The following is a 19506-nucleotide window of genomic DNA, read 5'->3' as shown; positions in this document are numbered from 1 at the left end:
TATTCAAAAATTAAATCGAATAGTAATCAAAGAATATAAAATAAATTAAAGCCAAACTTAAACTTCTTTTTGTTATGAAATAATAAATAACACTATATTTTTCGAAATGTCAAGTACGCATAAAAAGAATGATCATTGGTCATCATCTCATCATCATCATATCATCAAAGATAAATGTCTTTTAAGTTTCTTAATCTTAAAGGCATGTATCCATTTAATATAGTAGATAATATAGACACTCTCAAATATATTATATGTCAAAATATTACTAATGGGAATTTTCTTATATTATAAACATACTTTACTTATGTAAGTAGCTGCCTTAATTGCTTATAATAAAACAAGAAATATTTAAGTTCTATAGAATAAATTAAATATTGCGGTTGTGTTTGTGCTGAGAAATATTATTTGTAAATGTTGGCTTAAAAATAAAAGTGCTTGAAATTTTTTTTAAAGTAATGAATCAAGGAATCCGACGCGAAGGACCATTTTTATTAAGATATCTAAGCATTCGAATTTTATAAGTAGTTATTACATTATACGAACAAAATTACATAACAGAAAAGAATTGCAAGAATAATAAGGAAATAATTAAAAAGATTTATTAACTCAAATAAACCCTTTAACGTGCAATATCAATATGTTATGATTAAAGCTTGCCAATTTGACAGCTTTGCAAACATACGTGCTTATTCTTTAAATTATAATAACTCTATTAATTAGATATGATATGTTATTTATTATGTGTAAATCATCGAACGAAATAATACAATAAATGTTATTGAAATTGTATGATTTTTTTATTAACAAATTGGACGTTGAATTACGTTCAGTATATTATTTAAAATAAAGAAAAAAATATGATATGTGTATTTTTGTATAAGCTTAATTTATGCTAGGCTTAGATTTTGGGATAAAATAATATTTTCTGACTAGTTCATAGGAATTTTACACGTTTTTATCTTGAGTCCAAATACGCCTAGCTTTATAAAAATATTATAGTTATTTAGTGTAAATACTCTTTTTCTAATTTAGCTAACGGAAGAAAAAGCGTGATAATATTGTAGGTATATTGTATACTTATTTAATTTATTATTGTTTACAGTTTTCTTAAACGTATATGTACAAAATGGCTTATATTTAGAAAGAAAAAATATAAGGCAGACTTTCCACCACACATGTGCAACGTTGTTACCCTAATTATGTGTCAAATTGGAAAATATTTATAACTTAGCAGATCAAATCTGTTGTTTTACTAAGTTAATAGTACAACACATATATTTTAGTATAAATGTGTGGCCAACAAAGGGCAGGGCTACGCTATTTTATAGGATAGGTGACAACAGCTAGGGAAGCTTAAAACAATCTGTTACAAATTTATCGTTAACCTGAACCAGAAGCCTGTTTGATTGTTATCTTCGGGCAGCCGGCCAGCAAGTCATAAAAAACAATCTGTTATAAATATATAGTTATTCTGGCCTGTTTGATTTTAGTCTTAAGCCAGTCAGTCATAAAAATAAGCTAAAACCTTCCTGCACTATACTTTAAACGTATCTAGGTAGAGTTCACATTGCAATGCGATAGCATGTGGAAGAAAAAACCTATCTTAGCGTTCTATACACGATATTATTGGGCACTTTGCGACACATACGTAGCTTAACGACGTAACATATCTTTGGTGGGAAAGCAACCTTATAGCTTTCTTTATTTCTACTTTAAATGACTAGAAATGGATTCTGGAATGGATTTATTATTCGATATTTTGTATCGTATTTTGTAATAGACATTTTTCATGTCTCATGCTCGTAAGATTTATTTTTTATAAATGTAGGAATGTTATAGTTTTGGCATCCACTGTTATAGGAATGAAAAAAATAATTCATTAATGACTATTAAGGGCTTCCAAAAGAAATTCAAGACTTCTGTGAAACTTTCTGTAAACCCTTCCCGGTAATACTCGATCTTTGGATTTCGAAAATTATTATCGTAGACATCACAACAATAAATTTAGAACTATAACCTGACCAGGAAAATCGAAAATCTCGTCATTTAAATATAGAACTAATTTATTGTACCAACAACATAAACTTTAAATCGAAAAAGAAAAGTGCTAAAGCAAGTTTTCTATTTTCCTGATCAAGCTTATACTTACATAACTTAACTTACAAACATGACTTAATACTATTTATTTTATTTCCCATAGTATAAGTCAATCACACCAAGATTTATTGTTAAACCAGAGACGAATCTGGACCATAGGAGGTCACATCCCTCGAGACAATCACAATCAGGCACGCACAACATCCACTTACAAATTCTATAGATTTTTTTTTATCTATAGCCATGTATGAAATGTCTACAAAAAAAGTAAATAACATGAAATATAGTCCTCAACGACATACTGCCAATAAACAATATCTACTTAACGATTTACAGATTCAATATATAATTTAAATTCAAGACTATGATTGGTAGGATCAAGACTTTGTTTAGTGTATATTATTTGAATTACAACACACGCACACACAACATTCACTATATTACCCCCACTTAAGCCCCTCCCCTCCTCCGCCATCACTTATTTCCGCCCTGTGTCATACCAGACACCATGGGAGCAGCCTAATCATCCAATACTTTGCAAGGAATGCTTGAACTGCAGCAGTTTGCTCAGGTTATTGTACACCAGGTCTTGGGGGCTGGATATTATGAAGTACACCAGACCGAGGATCGAAAGAACCGCGCGCCATATTGAAAAGTGTGTCCATGTGTGGTAGAAGGTTGGTATTGGTGGCTGAAAAAAAAATGTTCAAAGATTCCAGCAATGGAGGTCCAGATGAAATGAGTAATGGTAATGAATAATTAAATTAAAAATCATATTTCACACTTTATGTAAGATATGGCAGAAATTAACGCATCAAATGTATTACCACAAAAATTTCAGCTATTTAGCTAAGGTCATAAGGTTGAACTTAAATTGCTCACACTGAACAAGACCTTAAAAATATTCCAATTATTCTTAAAACACACCACAAAACAATTATAAAATACTTACAGTAGTAACATTAGCTGTGACGTTGAAGACTAGAGGAGTGTATTGATAGACCATCAGCTCATCGTACATGCGTGCCGCTGTGCACACCAGCAGGCATGCCATGTAGAGGATAACCAAGCACCACCGGCTGGAAATACGGCTGAAAACCGCGTGTCAAGTCTAGACTCGTGACATCCAGCCTGAAACAGGTATCACAAACCATTTTTATAATGAACGAAGAATTATGGTCGTTGCGGTAATTGATTGAAGGTCGTTTTTTCACTTCTCACGTAAACTGGTACGGGAATAAAAGTTTTTGAAATCTAGTGAAACACGTAAGGGTTATATAAAACGAATGAAAAATACTCGATCCAAGTCGTGACGTCACCGCAATTGTGGTGCGACCGTGAGAGCGAGACAGCGAGATGACCCAACTGCACTCCTACTCTTGCTCATATCAACGACATTTTTTTATCGTATTAATTCATATTGTATATACATAATATATAGCAAGTAGATTTAATCCTTGTAATTTTACCTCAAAAAGTAGATAATATTAACAAAAAACACCAGCTGCTTTCGAAACTTTTACTTTAAACTAATTATCCTTATTTTTTCATTACAACTTACCTATCCAGAACAGACAGCAGACACATAACGCAAAAGAAATAATATGCTGCTACATAAGGCATGGTGACCACAGCATGAAAGGATAGATGACCAGCATCCAGCCCATCTGAGTAGCTGATCAGTAGGAGATGCATCAGGGACAGCCCTCCAAGAACTCCATGGCATGCTGGCGCGCAGCATCGCCACGCTTTCTGGAGAGCTAAAGCCACATCTAACGGAGTGAAGTCTCCTAACCTGAAAAAAATTGCAATAAAGTAATATAATTATAACAATAATTTTGCAATAAAATAGTATGCAGTTACCTTAATAATAGGCAAAATTTTTTTTTGTTTTTTTTTTTCAGAAAATTTTAGAATAGGATTTATCTGCCCATAAACCCTATTCTAAAATTTTAGTAACAAAGTACCAATGGAATTGTTTAATTACATATGTCACAAAGAATTATATCATGTTAAATCACTATTACACCAAACAATTTTAACTAGCTACAATGTCTTTCAAACTAGAACACAATAATGCTTCTGCCATAAGTCAGCTGAAGGAATCAGATGGACTTTCACATATGAGAGAATTATCACCTAGGTCTAACAATTCTAAAAATGCCCCTGATATAAAAAAAAAGGATCTAGGCACATACCTTAAATATTTATCCCCATCCCTACTTTGTTGAGACTCCAATATCCTATCTCTTGACACAGCTGTGAAGGTCCCACCGCCTTGTAAGTAAATTTTCTCTGGTCTCCGTCCTCTAAATGGGTCCAGTCGCTCATCATTTGGTGATGTGAGTGGTGAGGGTGATGAGAATGGATTGTCAATGTACTGATCATGGTATGGCATACTGGATTCCAAACTTTCAAGCATGGCAGAGAGATCTGATGGCCGGACTGAAATTATTATAATAATATTTTGTTATTGTGAATATTTAAAACCATACAATAATAAAGTTACATGTTGGAGTCTTCGTTTTGATTCCTGTGTCGGGTAGTTGGTTATATTAGCTTTTTCTGCAAACTAATAACTGAACAATTGGAAATGTGCTTAATAATATTTTATCACATGCTTAGTTTCAAATATTGAGTAATTACTATAGGAATTTTGGAAACATTTTCTTTATTAGACAAACAAAAACTTAGTCAAATTTTAATAATATTTAATGGATATGAAGTCATTTTCTTATATTTCTAATTATATTAAAAAAAATAATTCATGCAATATTATCAAATTGCACAATAATATTTTAATACTGTATAATAAATAGCTTTTCATTATTATTGAGATTTGAAATGTATTGGTACATATCTCTGGACACCTTTTAAAATTCAATGAACTATGGGAGACTAGAAAAATAGCAGTCCTGATAAACACATTACATATAACATAAAAATAATATAATTGTTATTGTAGCCTCACTCAGAGCTATTGTGATGTTTCAACAATAAATCCTTTTCTTTACCTGGTTTACTCCCCTGTTTACTCTTACTCCCACTCTTGAACACTTTAGGGCTGACATCTCTGCCATTAGCATTGGCATCTTGTCTCTCATCTCTGGTTTTTCGTCTAGTCTTGCGTGGTTTGTAACGAAGGTCCTTGCAAGTTCCGTTATTGTTCTCAACATCATTTGCTTCTATCTCTAACTCACCACTAAGTGTTACCACTTCGTCTTTATTGTACTCTTTCAGGTAATCATCCACCTGGAATATTGGGAAATACGTCAAACTAAGTTTGGTGCTTTATAAATACTGAAATGCCCACACACACTCCATTGTGTGTGTATTCTGTTTCATGATGTGATAATGTCAAGCCTATTGCCATATCTGACACATATGCCAGACGCTGGGCTGATAATAAGTAGTAAATACCATTATCAATGTGCCCAACCAAGGAATGAACCCAAGACCTTAACACTGCAGTGGTACAGTAATGCAACTTCACCACTAAGGCAGTCTTGAGTTTTTAAGTTTCTGAATTATATTTTATTTTACTTCTGTGAGGTAGTCAGCATTTATCATAAAATTAGGATTACTATTGTTAAAATGTCATTGTTAAAATAACCAAGAAAAAGTCTTCATTACAACTATTTTTATAAGAGGCATAATGTTTTAATCATTTCAATATTGGTTATTCTTGGTTTAAAACACATTTATGAGGCTGCTTCCTAAGACAAATCTTAAGATTGAGTATGCAGTTAATACCCTTTATTAAATAATAACATTTAAAATGACATAGGGCATGGCTGCCATATTAGCCAATATCGAAATACATTAAAATGACCTTTATGTAATAAAAATTTATAATTTCAAGTAAAATAACTAGTTATTTAGATAATTAATTTTGTTTTTTAGAACTAATGTCTTAATTGTAATATTTGTATTAACATAAAATAAACTACAGTTCAACTATTTAATGCTGCAGTAATCTGACATTTGATAGAAACATTGACCTTTAAACTTGAACCTTTCTTACCTTCTCCAACGCACTGAGACTGGAGCCTGGTATGTCAAAATCATGCAAATCTCTATCCCTGTGCTTTGACGAATGCCGTTTCTTCTTCCTATATGATGGACTCCTTTTCTCTTTATGTCCGCTAGATGGTCTGGACAACGTCTTCATAAACTTCTCCTCAAGACCGTTAGGATCATGGGAATAGAAAACAAAAGAGGGATTCTTATCTGACTTCTTAATTTCTTTCTCAACAAAACCCAGAATTCCTTGTTTGATTTGGTCATGGATGGGTAGCTCCGTGTCCAAAGACTCATGTTCCGACTTTATCCAGCTGTCTCGTTTGGATTTGTCGATTTCATCCTGCGATGGTTTTGTCTCTGAAGGTTCGGGGTCCACGGCATGTCCGTTTGATAGCTTTCGCGAACCTGAGCGACTTCGCGATCTTTGCTTGTTTTTCTGCTTTGGAGATGGGGAGCGACCACTCGAATGCACTTCAGCTATCTCCTCCTTTACTCCCTCACTCTTACCCGGCTTCATAGTTACAGATTTTCAGTTTAAACCCACGCAAATTACTACGATGCTGTTTTATTTTTTTCAGACAAGGATATTGCACTAAATACTTCGTGAAATAGATAAAAAGAAACTATATTAATGACTCTATGTGGCCCTATTCAAAATTATTCATTGTTATTGTTTAATTAAATAAATTTCACACAATTTAATAATTCAAAATAAAAGGCAAGATTACTGTTAAAATGTCAAATGTCAATCGCTATGACGTCATTGTGACGTCACGCCTAAACAAAACCATTCCGTTCCACGCCGTCTTATTTCAAACATAAATAATAGATTCGAAGTTTATTTTTGGCTCAGGTTTAATATAGAGGATTTCGTAGAAATTACTTTTCTAGAAATAAATTATATTTTTATGCCTTATAAAATAGTTCGGGAATTTTTACACGTATGAAATGTACTAAAGGGTGAGATTTGATCCTTATATTTTTACGTGAATTTTTCACATTGGAAACGAAGACCACAGCCGTGTAAATAAAGTAAATTATTTATCCAGCAGAATCTAATGGACATCTGAAAGGCCGCTGAGCTGAATCTATGTCATTTGTGTATGTAAGTGGGTAGGGCGGGCTTAGTTTCTAGCAAGTCACAATACAGTACAGAATGTAGGTCCATAATATATTGCATCTACAACTCTTGCCACTTGCAAGGCACTGCGCTTCCAAATAGGCATACAACGCCTCACTTCATAACATTACTTCTTGCAAAGTATACGAAATACTCAGCTCGCATAGCTAAGACGTTTTTCATATTTGTGTGTAGACGGCTAAGTTATGCACTAGGTATTTTTCTCAGCTATGCGAAGCTAAGCTTAGTTCTTTATATGCAACCGTTACGATTAGCTTGCCAATTCCCTTTCTATTAATGTGTAATATTTTCTGCCGTGTACTGTTCCTGTATTTGTTTGTAACATAATTACTATGAAATAAACAATCTGCAGAAATTAATAACATAAGTTGTTTCTATAAACTATAGTATGATAACTGGACAGTGATTATTCTAATTGTGGGGTTAAGCGTGTGGGACTCCGTACCGGCCGTACCAGTCGGTAGCAACTGGACTCAGAAATTCGGAATGCTGCCGACCTTCAGACAACGCCTTTAGGCAACGGTCTAAATGATAAACGAAAAGCGATTACCATAATTAGTAAGTATTAACTATACTGCCGTGCTAAACTCAAAAGCGGTACTTATCTCAAAAAAATCAAAAACTTGAGCTTTATATCGTCAGATAGCTTAAAGAAGTACCCATTCAATGAACTTACCTAAACAACGGTCTCTTGTTTAGAACGTGTTAAAAAAAACCTTAAAAGAGTTCCTCTATCTCAGTTTTACATACAAAACTATATTTATAAAACTTCGATTTTCTCGAAATAACCGCACCGACATATCGCTTTTGTGCTTAGAACAGCAGTACAATAGACTTTGGTAGCAATCACTATTAAAGCTGAGCATTATTTTTATATTTGTTTAATATAGTGTGACTATTTGGGACGGTAGTGCCTAGATAGATATTGGGCAGAATGTTATTCGAGCTATAAAGATGTGAAGTTATAAGAATGTATTTACTTGTAGATCACAAATACATAATATAAATGATTTGTTAAATTTAAATTACACCATAGTATCTACCTGCAACTTTTAAGACAAAGCGAGTGAATAGCATAATATAACTATAAGCTACAAACATAAAATAAAAGAGGAATACGCAAAATTGTTTTCTTAACTATTTATATTTTCAGTATATTTTTACTACAATCCTTATCTACAAAGATAAGTGATGCAGGTGTATTGGTACTAATAACAAAACATTTGGCTGATGATCTGATATTATATAAAAAAATAATCTGAACAGGTGCACCTATTAATAAATAGGTATTTATCTATCCGCAAACTCTTGTACTTTGGACAACTTGCGAAAAAGTAGGAAATTTATTTAAATCGCGCCAAACCATGGCGGGCCGATATTTTAATTTAGCTCAGAACGAATTCAAAGTTTGCGTATAATTTAGCATTACCTGTAGACAATTATGTAGGTAATTATTTATACAGATTTGACGTAAATTACTTTTTAATTGTTGGTCAAGATTTTCATTTGACAGAAGAATAATTATAATCTGCAATAATTATTTTTTTTTGATCCGTCTATAGTTGTAGATTATGAAGTCAGTGAGAGTTTTTTTGGAGAGGTTACGTTTAGCAGTGGACCATATCTCTTTACTGATGATGAAGAGCTATAAACGGTAAAGTTAGTAATGATTATTATGATATAAGTAGTTGTAATTAAATTCACATTTGCATGGGTCTCTTGGACCCACAATCTAAAAACTATCTTGGAGGCATTGATATCACCTAGTGGCCCAACGGAAAATCAACGCTGGCTTTATTGACATATTTTAAGTTATTAATTTTACAATTTTTTATAAATCATTTGCAGAATTTTATCTTATTTATTTTTTCCTCAAACTCAAAGGTTGTCTATGTTGTTTGGCCCTGGGTAAAACTAGGTCACTGCATTCCCACCCAATTAGTTCAGGGGTGGCATTGACAGCCAGTGTCTTATGCAAATTTAAAAATAAACAATCTTCAATTAAATTCAAATGTTTTAAGAATTATGTCACACATAAATAATATAATGTCGAAAATTTTCGAAATTCGAAAACGCAAAGGAACGTTTAAAAATTTATCTTAATAATCCATGCAGATAAAATTTAAAAACTCCTGTTTATAATGTCAAAATTGTTATTTTGTTGTTTATTAACGTATTTTCCTCAATTATAAAAAGTAACAAAAAATTCTCAGTTGCGATAATGTATTTTAGTGTGGTGTAAGTGGTACCTATAACGACTGCTTTTTTGCAGTCTACCTGTTTATTTATTCCAACTATTTTTTTAAATTATTGTACCTATTTTTCTAGGACTTATGACAGCTGAGTTCATAGAGATCATTTATTGTAGGTACTATTTAATGACCAGTCTGGACCCTAAGTAGCTCGTTAATGACAACGCCAATTAGTTTTAAGCCTCGGTTAGTGTCTGGAGTGTCTACAGCGGGGTTGCTCATAGTATTTTGTCACGCTATCCCGCAGCTTCATATAGAAATGCCTATGGCCCTCTTCAATGCAAGAAGATGAAGCCAGGCTCACCAAGTATCCGAACTAATATTATAAAAATGAGTTTGATTGTTTGTTACGCCTTCTTGCCTTTACTTCTCAAATCGGTCATAATGAAATTTTGCATATACGTTATCAGGGGTTCAGAAGGGATATGATACCTTTCATTTAGAAAAAGTACTACTACTACTGCTTGTAACACCCTTATACATATCACGAGGAACTGGAAGGCGCGCCCTCCACTTTGAGAAGCAAAGACCTACAGGAACAACACCTCCCAAAACTCTAATCCACTAACCGCTATATTAGATGACTACAGTGCGATATATTCCTCAAAGTGAAACACGTAGATTGTTTAGACGCACCTGCAGACCAAGAACTATATGTAATGTTATCTGTATTTCCAAATTTAGGTTTTCGAGTATGTAATTTTCCTGCATTTCAAAATCTCTTCGACTTAGCGACTTTATTACTATCTATTGACAGTATGTATATATCATAATCTAATCTCCAAAGAATATAATACTATGATACAAACATATTGATATTTAAGTAGGTACTATAATAACAATATATAGTCATGATGATATCTGGTTTGATAATACATGATCACATGATTCTTGGAACCTAATGTTCGATAAATGTATGTTGTGATCATCATTACGTACAATCTAAGCTCATACGTGTATCGTCGAAGATAAAAGAGACGCAAATATTTTGAACAACATCTACTATTTCAATGTCTGAAACATGCGCAGTCAAGCTTTATTCGCGAGAAAAATCGTGTCATCGCTATTACTGGGGAGTGAGTTGAACAGTTTTGTTGGTTTCACCGGTCTTAGGGTCCAATATCGACACTTCGGAGTATAGTATCATCCAAGCGAGCCTTGGACTGAGTCCTACTTATCGTAATTTTCAAGACACCATCTCTATACATAAACAGCAGTACTCAAATTTTTCTATATCTTTAAATTACAAACTATACCCAATAGACTGTATCTTTTTATACATGTCTGCTACCTCCCAGGCTCTCATTTACCTATAAAAAACTGTCAAACCGCAGTCAAGCAAACAATAAAAGTTGAATATAAAGTGGCTTACACAATTTCCTTGCCCGTTCCCCCGCGCCCCTCTGGAGGTCGTCCTCCCCTCCACGCGAGGCGAAAGGCACTTTCACTCGTGGAATTCGGCGACCAGCGTCTTCTGACGTCAGTTTTGCGCAACTTGACGCAACTCGATCCAGATTTAATACTTTATAATAAGATGTAAATTTTGAAATATTTTTTCGGTCCCTTTCTCTATTGAGTTTAGATTTTCATTGTTTAGGAGTTCTAACATCATTGGTCATGTTTATTGAATTTACTTGAAGGTCTTAATACGTGTGTTAATTTGGGGGAAATTTAAAAGTATATCTGTGTATGTGTTAGTTTGAATTGGTACTGTTGTGTTCGAATTTGAAATTTTTATTAGTATAAGAAATTGCTTTGATTTTAATAACATCTGAAATTTTGTGACAGACGTATCATAGCTTGGTGCAGTTTATTATTCAAAGTTTTGACTGGTGTCTCTGACTCGTGATTTCTTTAGTACTATTGATAGGCGAGTGACTTTCCTCATCTCGCCTTTCGTTAAAACAACGAAGAAATCAGAGCTATACCCTTATAAACACATACACAATTTTAATCATTCCCCTTTTTTGTTTTCCACATTAATACTAGAATTGTAATTATAAGAGTAGCAGGTTTTTGTTTTACTCAAGGATCGGATTATAAGTGTAGGTTATTGTTAATTTCTATTTCAGAATGGTCATCTTGTTTAACAGTCCAACTTGTGCGTTGTATTTTGATACTAAAGATGACTACTGCAGAATCGAGATTTAATCAAAATTAAAAACGATTAAAGAAAAAAACATTTAAATTGATAAAACTCTTTATTGTATTCACGAACAATTACATTTATAGATTCATAAAATCTACATTAGTTTGGTCCAATAATAATTATTATTAAATTCTTATTTCATAACGCTAACTGCGTCGACTTATCAACATATCTTATTTGTACCCGACACCATTATTGCAGATGTTTATTCACTTTCCTTTTTATACAAAAAGTATTCACATCGGCGGGTTTGACCAAAATTTATCACAAATCATAGACAATTTTGTCCCGAATAAATTCTCCCCGTCTATTTGGCACAAAATCATTTTTCTCATTCCTAATTAAATTTTGCACACATTTCCTGTCCGCCATTTTGAGAATATTTACATTTGATACATTAAATTATGACGTCACTCGTCAATGTCCATAGACATTATTTTTCTTAATTTTATATTATAAAATTTTTATTTTTAAAAACAATATCTACGAAAATAATCTCTTCGCGTATCACTTAAACGTGTAACAAAACAAAAATTGAAAATTATAAATGTTTTTCTTTACTTAAAAACACTATTTACACGTCACTTAGCTATCTAAAAGTTCATAGAACGTACGAGAAATATATCATAGATATATGGGATAACCATTACCAGCTTTCGGCGACGGTGAACACATTGAGAATCCCAAAAAAACAGATCACCGTTGCCTATTCGCCGGTAAAAAAAAAAACTTAAAACTAAACACAACAGAACAGTCCCGTCCGCTGAAATTCTAGAGAAAATTACCTTTCCCGAATTTCGCGGAGGGATAGTATACACGACGCCTAATAATTCGCGCGGTCTCAAGGCGTTGACTCGCCCTTAACAGACACCGTCGAAAATTCGGCTGTCCACAAGCTTACCGTCTGCATTGCGTTTTGCGTTAGCGTCGCAAAACGCTTCCAGACGTCGTCGCGTCCGCATTACCGCGGCTCACACACCCTTATTTACAAACGTATAATAAATTATTTACAACATATAACTTAAATAAACCGAGTATTTATAAGGAGTACGGATGACAGAACTGGTAGACGAGCCTTTGACTTCTCTCCGTCTTCTTCATGATGCCCTTCTTGTAGTACTGCCTGATGCTCCTGGATAGCTTGTCATAGTTCATGGCAGGCCTGTTCTTTCTTTTACCCCACAGTCTAGCGACGCGCACTGAATCCTCAATCTTGAATACACCGTTACCTGCGAGAAACAAGCCACGCATTAGCCACTGTTTGAATGCTAAGTGAAGAATTGATAGTTTATTTTTAAAAGACATCAGTCGGACGATGAATATTTTACAATAATTTTAGAGGTCATTGTGTTGCCTAAAGTACGAGCGTGCTAGGTAAAATGTATTCGGGAAAATAACGGCGCGTCTGCCTAAAGACTCTTTTAAATCTTCATAAATGCCAAATTGGACGTATGAGTGTACTAAATGTCCAACCTTGCTAATTTAAAGTGCGTTCGCGTTGTTACGACTTTTTTGAATTTGGAGTAAACGAGTAAGTTTATCACCTGACGGAACCGCTTCTCATGGTCTCTCACAGGACCATAGGAATTTTTTCATTCATAAAAGCAAAGTAAATGATTTTCGAAATTCTAAAATCTCAAAAACATACGAAACATCAGACAGTTCTACTATCTTAAGCCATATTGTCAAAATGTCCAGACAATCCAATAACATCATTATACCATCCAATAACAGTGAGGTGCGTCAACAAAAAAGGTTAAAAGTGCAGACGTCTCGATTATAATTCGGTTATGAATCATCGCTCCACGCTTTGTTACCGCGCCTTATGCAAATCGATCGATTATAGAGAATTAGTCGCGCGACCAAATATTAAATGTCAGTTTGGAGTGCCGATCATAAGTCTATGACTCAAGATAACTGATTTGGGTAATATACTATATATCTATTTAGTGGACTGTTGATACTTATGGCAGCGAACGTACAGCCTACACTAGATATAAATACTGACAATTTAAAAATAAGTCACAAGTGTCCAGGTTTTATACGGTATTATTTCGACATTGGGTTACTAAATGAAAGCACATATTTATGTTTTTGAAAATACTTTACAATAAGTTACTCGAACCGTAAACGTAAAGTAAAACAGTGTATGTTTTGAACTAACTAAAATTTATATATATAAAAAGTATTATAATTTTACCCACCCTAATGCACTTATATTACTCTAAGAGAATTCGTCGCAGCGACAACATCACACTTTTAGTTAGAAATACACGCCATATTCACACTAAAATCCAAAATGATCAATAAATCAGAAAAGTAAAACTGGGATTTTTTTGTGGAGATATTCGTTATACATAAATTTTTGGCCCAAACGAATATATAATTTATTAACATAATGTTAAAGTGATCCTGTGAAAATATGTAGGAGCATCTAACTACTGTAGTTCCGTAGAAGATGGATCGAATGAACTTTATTAATATTCAACTTGCGCTTTAGTAATCCATTTCATTCCAGGACTTGCGGTGGTGTACATTTATTACTATGTATCCTAGAAAAAATACTCCGCGCATTCAAAACACAGGTCTTCGCATATATTTCTTAACGGGGGACATTTATTGCCAAAACACCTCAATATTCTAAATTAAGATCGCATTTTAAGCAAAATTTAACGTAGTAGTAAATGTTCTAGAACATTACTTAAAAGCAATAAAAGCACCTTCGTTATTTATACATAAATAAACATTTAGTATGTTAAATCACAAAGATAATATCAATTATCAAGACATAAACCAGATTTCGCATTAACAACCAAATCTGACTAGGTTTAGTGTCCCAACACGATTATTCGCAATCTGCGCATTCAACATATAATTTCGTGACAACCGAAAAAGGCCAGTATCATGTTTTTCGGCATAATGGGCTATAAATCGTTGAAACGCTTTGCTAGCGTACGTAAAAGCCAGTCACGACTCGAGTGAAGGATTAGGTACCTAATCGATGTTGCCGATTGTCAGATAATCGATTTAATATGGCGAATGTAATAATCGATACGAATTTTAAAGTGGACTTAGTAATGATCAATGTTTTAAACTTATTTGTGGTACGAAATAACTGTACTAATCAAAGCGACTATATATTTACAACAAAATATTAAAAATATAACCTCAACTCCGATCACGCACCAATTATGGTTGTCCAATAAACACAATCGATAACGAGCCGTGAAAAAAACAATTATGTAATCGATTATCCGTCGCTATCGATACGACAGTGTTAGGTAACCTTTGAGTGGACCATTTTATAGAACGACTTACAGTCGAGTTCACCTTGGCTTAAGAATGTGATCAAATGAATTTTCCATTACTATAATCTTGCCGCGTTTATACCAAACTGATGGACATTCAATGAAAATGAACAATGGAATATTTTTCTGTATTGGAAAACCCTATTATATAACGTAGACAAAGCTACTTTAGATGCATATTTTATTTAAAGAAATATTATCTTTTCCGTACCATTATAACCTGTACGATTTATCAATTTTATCATTAATTAAATTAGTATTTCCTTTATTGCTATTCGTCTGAGTATTATGGAATTATATATTTTGTTTGTATGAACATAATTTGTGGTGCATTTTACCTTATGATAGAGTTATTGTTGAATTTTGTGTAACTTCATTGTAATTTTAGGAACTAAAATCATAATCTCCAAACAAAGAGTTTTATATCGTAGTCAGGTGCTGTGATATTATCTAAAGGACAAACAAGTTACAACAAAGACTCTTTGTTTACTATAGTTTTTGCTCTACAATCCATTCAAACCAGTATTAATGCCATTTGTTAGTTAGTATAATTAAAGATACAACTATTTATCACAACGAGAAGTAAATATTCATCAAAAGCAAATCAGAAGCGCCAGGAACAAATTGAGAACATTTTCTAATAAGATTATCATGATTCGAAGATATTACAATTAAATAATACAAATTTAAAAATTATACTGGATAAGGTTAAGTTAGCTTTGATAAGAAATAAGGTTAAATATCTACATTTCGATGCTTGTCTTAATTTAATTAAACAAATGCTTTTATAATATATCAATTGTAAAACATCATAATCATACATCAGAAAAGTTCAATATTTTAGTTTGAATGAACAAACAAACAGACATCATGCTTTTATCCCCGAAGGCGTAATAAAAAGTCCAAGGCATCCACATTTCATGTTTTGAACTTAACTCTATCTACTCTCTTGATTATAACACTATATAGATTTTAAAAGGACCTTAAATTTATTGTTAAAGAGGTCAATATAACTCGTATATAAATATGTAATAGTCGTGGCCATCTGGACGTGGACTCGTTAATTAGTAACAGATAACTAGCCGATACGCACCAACACGATTTTATGTAAATATCACGTATTAACCTAATTGTGTTGATCGTAGAGCCGAGTTTAACTGATGATAAATTGTCAGAGCTCTTTGTAGAGGTAATTTAATTCTTTCGTAAGGTGATTATTTGTATTTGCTCGCTTATATCAGCCCCTGTATTATATACTGTCCCACTGCTGGGCACGGGCCTTCTCTACTACTGAGAGAGATTAGGCCTTAGTCCACCACATGGCGTGCGGATTGGTAGGCTTCATACCCCCTTGAAATTTCCATAGTAAACTTCTGAGGTATGCAAGTTTCGTCACGATATTTTCCGTCACCGTTAAAGCACGCGATAATTTACAAAGAATACACACAAGATTTCTAGAAAAGTCAGATGTGTGTGCCCTTGGGTTTTGAATCTGCGGACAATCGTCTAGGCAGTCCATTCAACAACTAACTAGGCTATCGCCTCTTACTTGCTCGCTTGCCGATCGTTTAAAGTTGCCTTGTGGCATTTTACCTGGTTTCGGTGAATTAAATATATTGGTACTCAAAAATGTGTCTAGGTTAACGAAGCTACCCTCTACCATGGAATATACACCCATATTCACAAATAGTACTATGCGGACGCCCGTACTTCTGAATGCGCAGTGTCGGCAATAAGGTTTTTGACAAATTTTTCTTATAACTTTTATAAAATATGTACGTCGTATAAATTCTAAAACATTTGAATTCATTGAAATCTGGTGAAAATCCGCAAGTTATAAGCTATTGAAACTAGATAGTAGGGGCGAGTGTCAAAAAACAGAAAAGGGACGAAATACTTGCATGTGACGTCAGCGGGAATTTCGAAGCGTGCGAAAGAGATGGAGAGATATCCCCACTCCACGCTTACTCTTGCACGTAGCATTATTTCAAATTTGAATTACTGCCTCATTTCTCATCGACTTTTAATGCTGTTTTCACAGGATTTCTTTTTTGTACTAATTGCTGTTACATATTAAAAAATGCTCAAAATCAAACATAATCAAATACCGTATTTCATAGCTATCTTGGCTTTGTCTATCTGACAGCCTACTTAAGAAAATTCGTATCTCAATATAAGACCATTACAGCGCTGTACCCTATACCTACACTCTGCGAAGGACTTCTATCATCAAATTGTTCTGTACTTACCTAAATAACGTTAATAAATACGGACATTATACTCGGGGAAATGTGTTAGCACAAATTGCTTCTTTAGATAGAAGTTACAACTTTGATTAAAAGATGTTTATATATGTTTATATAATTTAAATCTTCAAGGAATTAAGACACTGTATCAATATACAGTGTCTTAATTCCTTGTCAATACAAGAAAGCACTTATTTAATTAAAATTACAAAAAATAATATATAAAGACAGACTATAATTACAGGTTGTTATAACGCCTCTAATTACTATTCATATAATATATCAAAGATGTTTACTTTTTAATGTAATAGCTTTTGCTCACTGCTCATTATATATTAATAAAATTCTCTCTCAAAATCATGGAAGATATAAAATCAATGCTTACAACAATATTATGTACTTATCTTATTGTAGGCTAAATTCTTACTGGCATTTCTCGAATATTCGATGAGTGGTATTTTGACCCTTATGCAATATTTATTTTAGAACGAGTAAAATTAATAGAAATGATAAGATTTGAGAAAAAGGTAAGTCACGTTTGACGTCAACTTCTAAGAAAACTACACCCGGTTTATTGTGAAATCTTATCGCATTGATAGTAAATGATGGATTGTATCGACTAACGTAATTTTTATAAATAAATATGATGCATTACAATCGCATGTTTGTGTTTTGTCACACTCGATTAAGTCATGAAAAATAAAATAACTTCAATGGGTAGGATCTTATTTTGAAAACAAATTAATAAATGGCCGGCACATATATGGCTCAGTGCAACGCAGAGAAACTTTTACTGTCAAACTATTATTAACATTGTCTTCATTGGTATAATATTCAAAATCAATTAACACAACAATAAATTTTTTGCTCTTCAGGAATTAGTTTTAGTCGCTCGATGGATGATCAACGATACGCCTTCTCAAAAATAACACTGTCCAGTATTTTCAAATACCTGTGGCGCTTAACTGACTCGTTATCCTAATAAGATAGATATTACGTTTCAGAATACCTTTCACTGACTACAATTGATGACCAATAAAATTAACGATTCAAAAACTAATCACGGGACATACTTCAGTGTCAAACCAAAATGAACCTATACAACAGATATAAGCTTACAAAATGGTACTTACTTCGGTCTAACCACCGTATCGCCGAACCGTGTACGTGAGGTGACGCCAGCAATTCCTTGAGGAACTGCCAGAGATGTATGTGCGTGCTTCCTGTCTTAGCTTTACCGACACCCGTGCTTGCACTCGGCCCTGCTGGTTCTGAATCTTCGTCTGTGAAAAAAGGTGTTAATTAGCAAAAATATTCAGACAACTGAATCTATACCAATATTATAAAGATATATAGTTTGTGAGTTTATTTTTTTTGCAGGTTTGTAAGGGCTCATTTATGGAACTACTTAACTGATTTTGATTTTTTTTCCTCAATAGGAAGCTCAATCAACAATACACTTTATTGGCTACTTTTTATGCCGGGAAAATATAGAGCGGAACTTTTATTCCGGAACTTTGATTACATGTGGGCGGAGACGCAGGCAAATCCTAACTTAGTAATAAATTATAAAAATGTGGTCGTAAATAAAAATAAATATATTCCCTATGTAATTTGCAACTATTGTGAATTTATTAAAGATACCCATTGTCATAGCCGAAATAAGAACAAAAGATCACCATGCGTAGTTTTAGATTTAAATACTCAGATATCGGAATCCCATGTACCTCTACGCTTGTAACCAATACTGTTTATAGAAAAAGATCAATATTTTTTCAAAGTTCGCCAATGTTTATTTCAGCAGCGTTTTGTGTAAACATTATCCAAATTTATAGCAACCGACCTTCAGTTGTAGACGGGTAAACAGACGAGATACAAACGACTAAAATAAACACACTAAGCAATTCAAACAGCAACATTCTATTTAAAGAAGAAAGCAAAGTGTTCTCAGGAATGTTGCAGAACGCAAACGTTTGGAAATATAAAAGATAATCTAAAAGATGAGATGAAAATAGTTGAAATGTTTATAATTCAATCACATTATATAAATCTAACATTATTTACTTATAAGCTTGGATCAAGAATTGTGGCTGTATTCAGAATTAATATTAGAATATACGTCAATATTCAAAATACGTCAATTGGTTAATACGAGTACTTTAAATATTTGCATACGTGTTAGATGCTGCAAATAAAACATCAAACATCAAAGGTGAACTTACATTGAGGTCACCCATTTTAACGTTTAAGATTAACTATAATGTTATCATGTCATTCCAGAAACATA

General features: G+C 33.2%; 2 protein-coding genes across 6 annotated transcripts in view; both read right to left on the bottom strand.

Annotated features, from left to right (window-relative positions):
- On the bottom strand, positions 1-6872 carry LOC115448635. Its single transcript, XM_030176127.2, is given in 7 exon segments — positions 1-2791; positions 3053-3169; positions 3171-3231; positions 3662-3895; positions 4299-4545; positions 5115-5352; positions 6125-6872. Coding segments are annotated over 7 exon segments (1581 nt in total). The 5' UTR covers positions 6641-6872; the 3' UTR covers positions 1-2623.
- Positions 6873-11698: 4826 nt separating this feature from the next.
- Positions 11699-19506, bottom strand: part of LOC115448634 (DNA-binding protein D-ETS-4) — a 63407-nt gene continuing 55599 nt past the window's right edge. For 4 of the 5 annotated variants that reach the window (XM_030176123.2, XM_030176122.2, XM_030176124.2 and 1 more), the window contains exons 5-6: positions 18353-18502; positions 12704-12894 (exon numbers count right to left, since the gene is read on the bottom strand). In XM_030176123.2, the coding sequence (XP_030031983.2) occupies positions 12704-12894; positions 18353-18502 (341 nt within the window). Of the gene's footprint in view, positions 12895-18352; positions 18503-19506 lie in introns of all 5 variants that reach the window. The other variant, XM_037441351.1, reaches the window with a different exon arrangement.

This window comes from Manduca sexta, chromosome 22 (genome assembly GCF_014839805.1).
Source record: "Manduca sexta isolate Smith_Timp_Sample1 chromosome 22, JHU_Msex_v1.0, whole genome shotgun sequence".
In the NCBI taxonomy this organism is placed as follows: Eukaryota; Metazoa; Arthropoda; class Insecta; order Lepidoptera; family Sphingidae; genus Manduca; species Manduca sexta.
The sequence above is the reverse complement of the archived record's forward strand: the minus strand, read 5'-3'. Positions and strand labels throughout refer to the sequence as shown.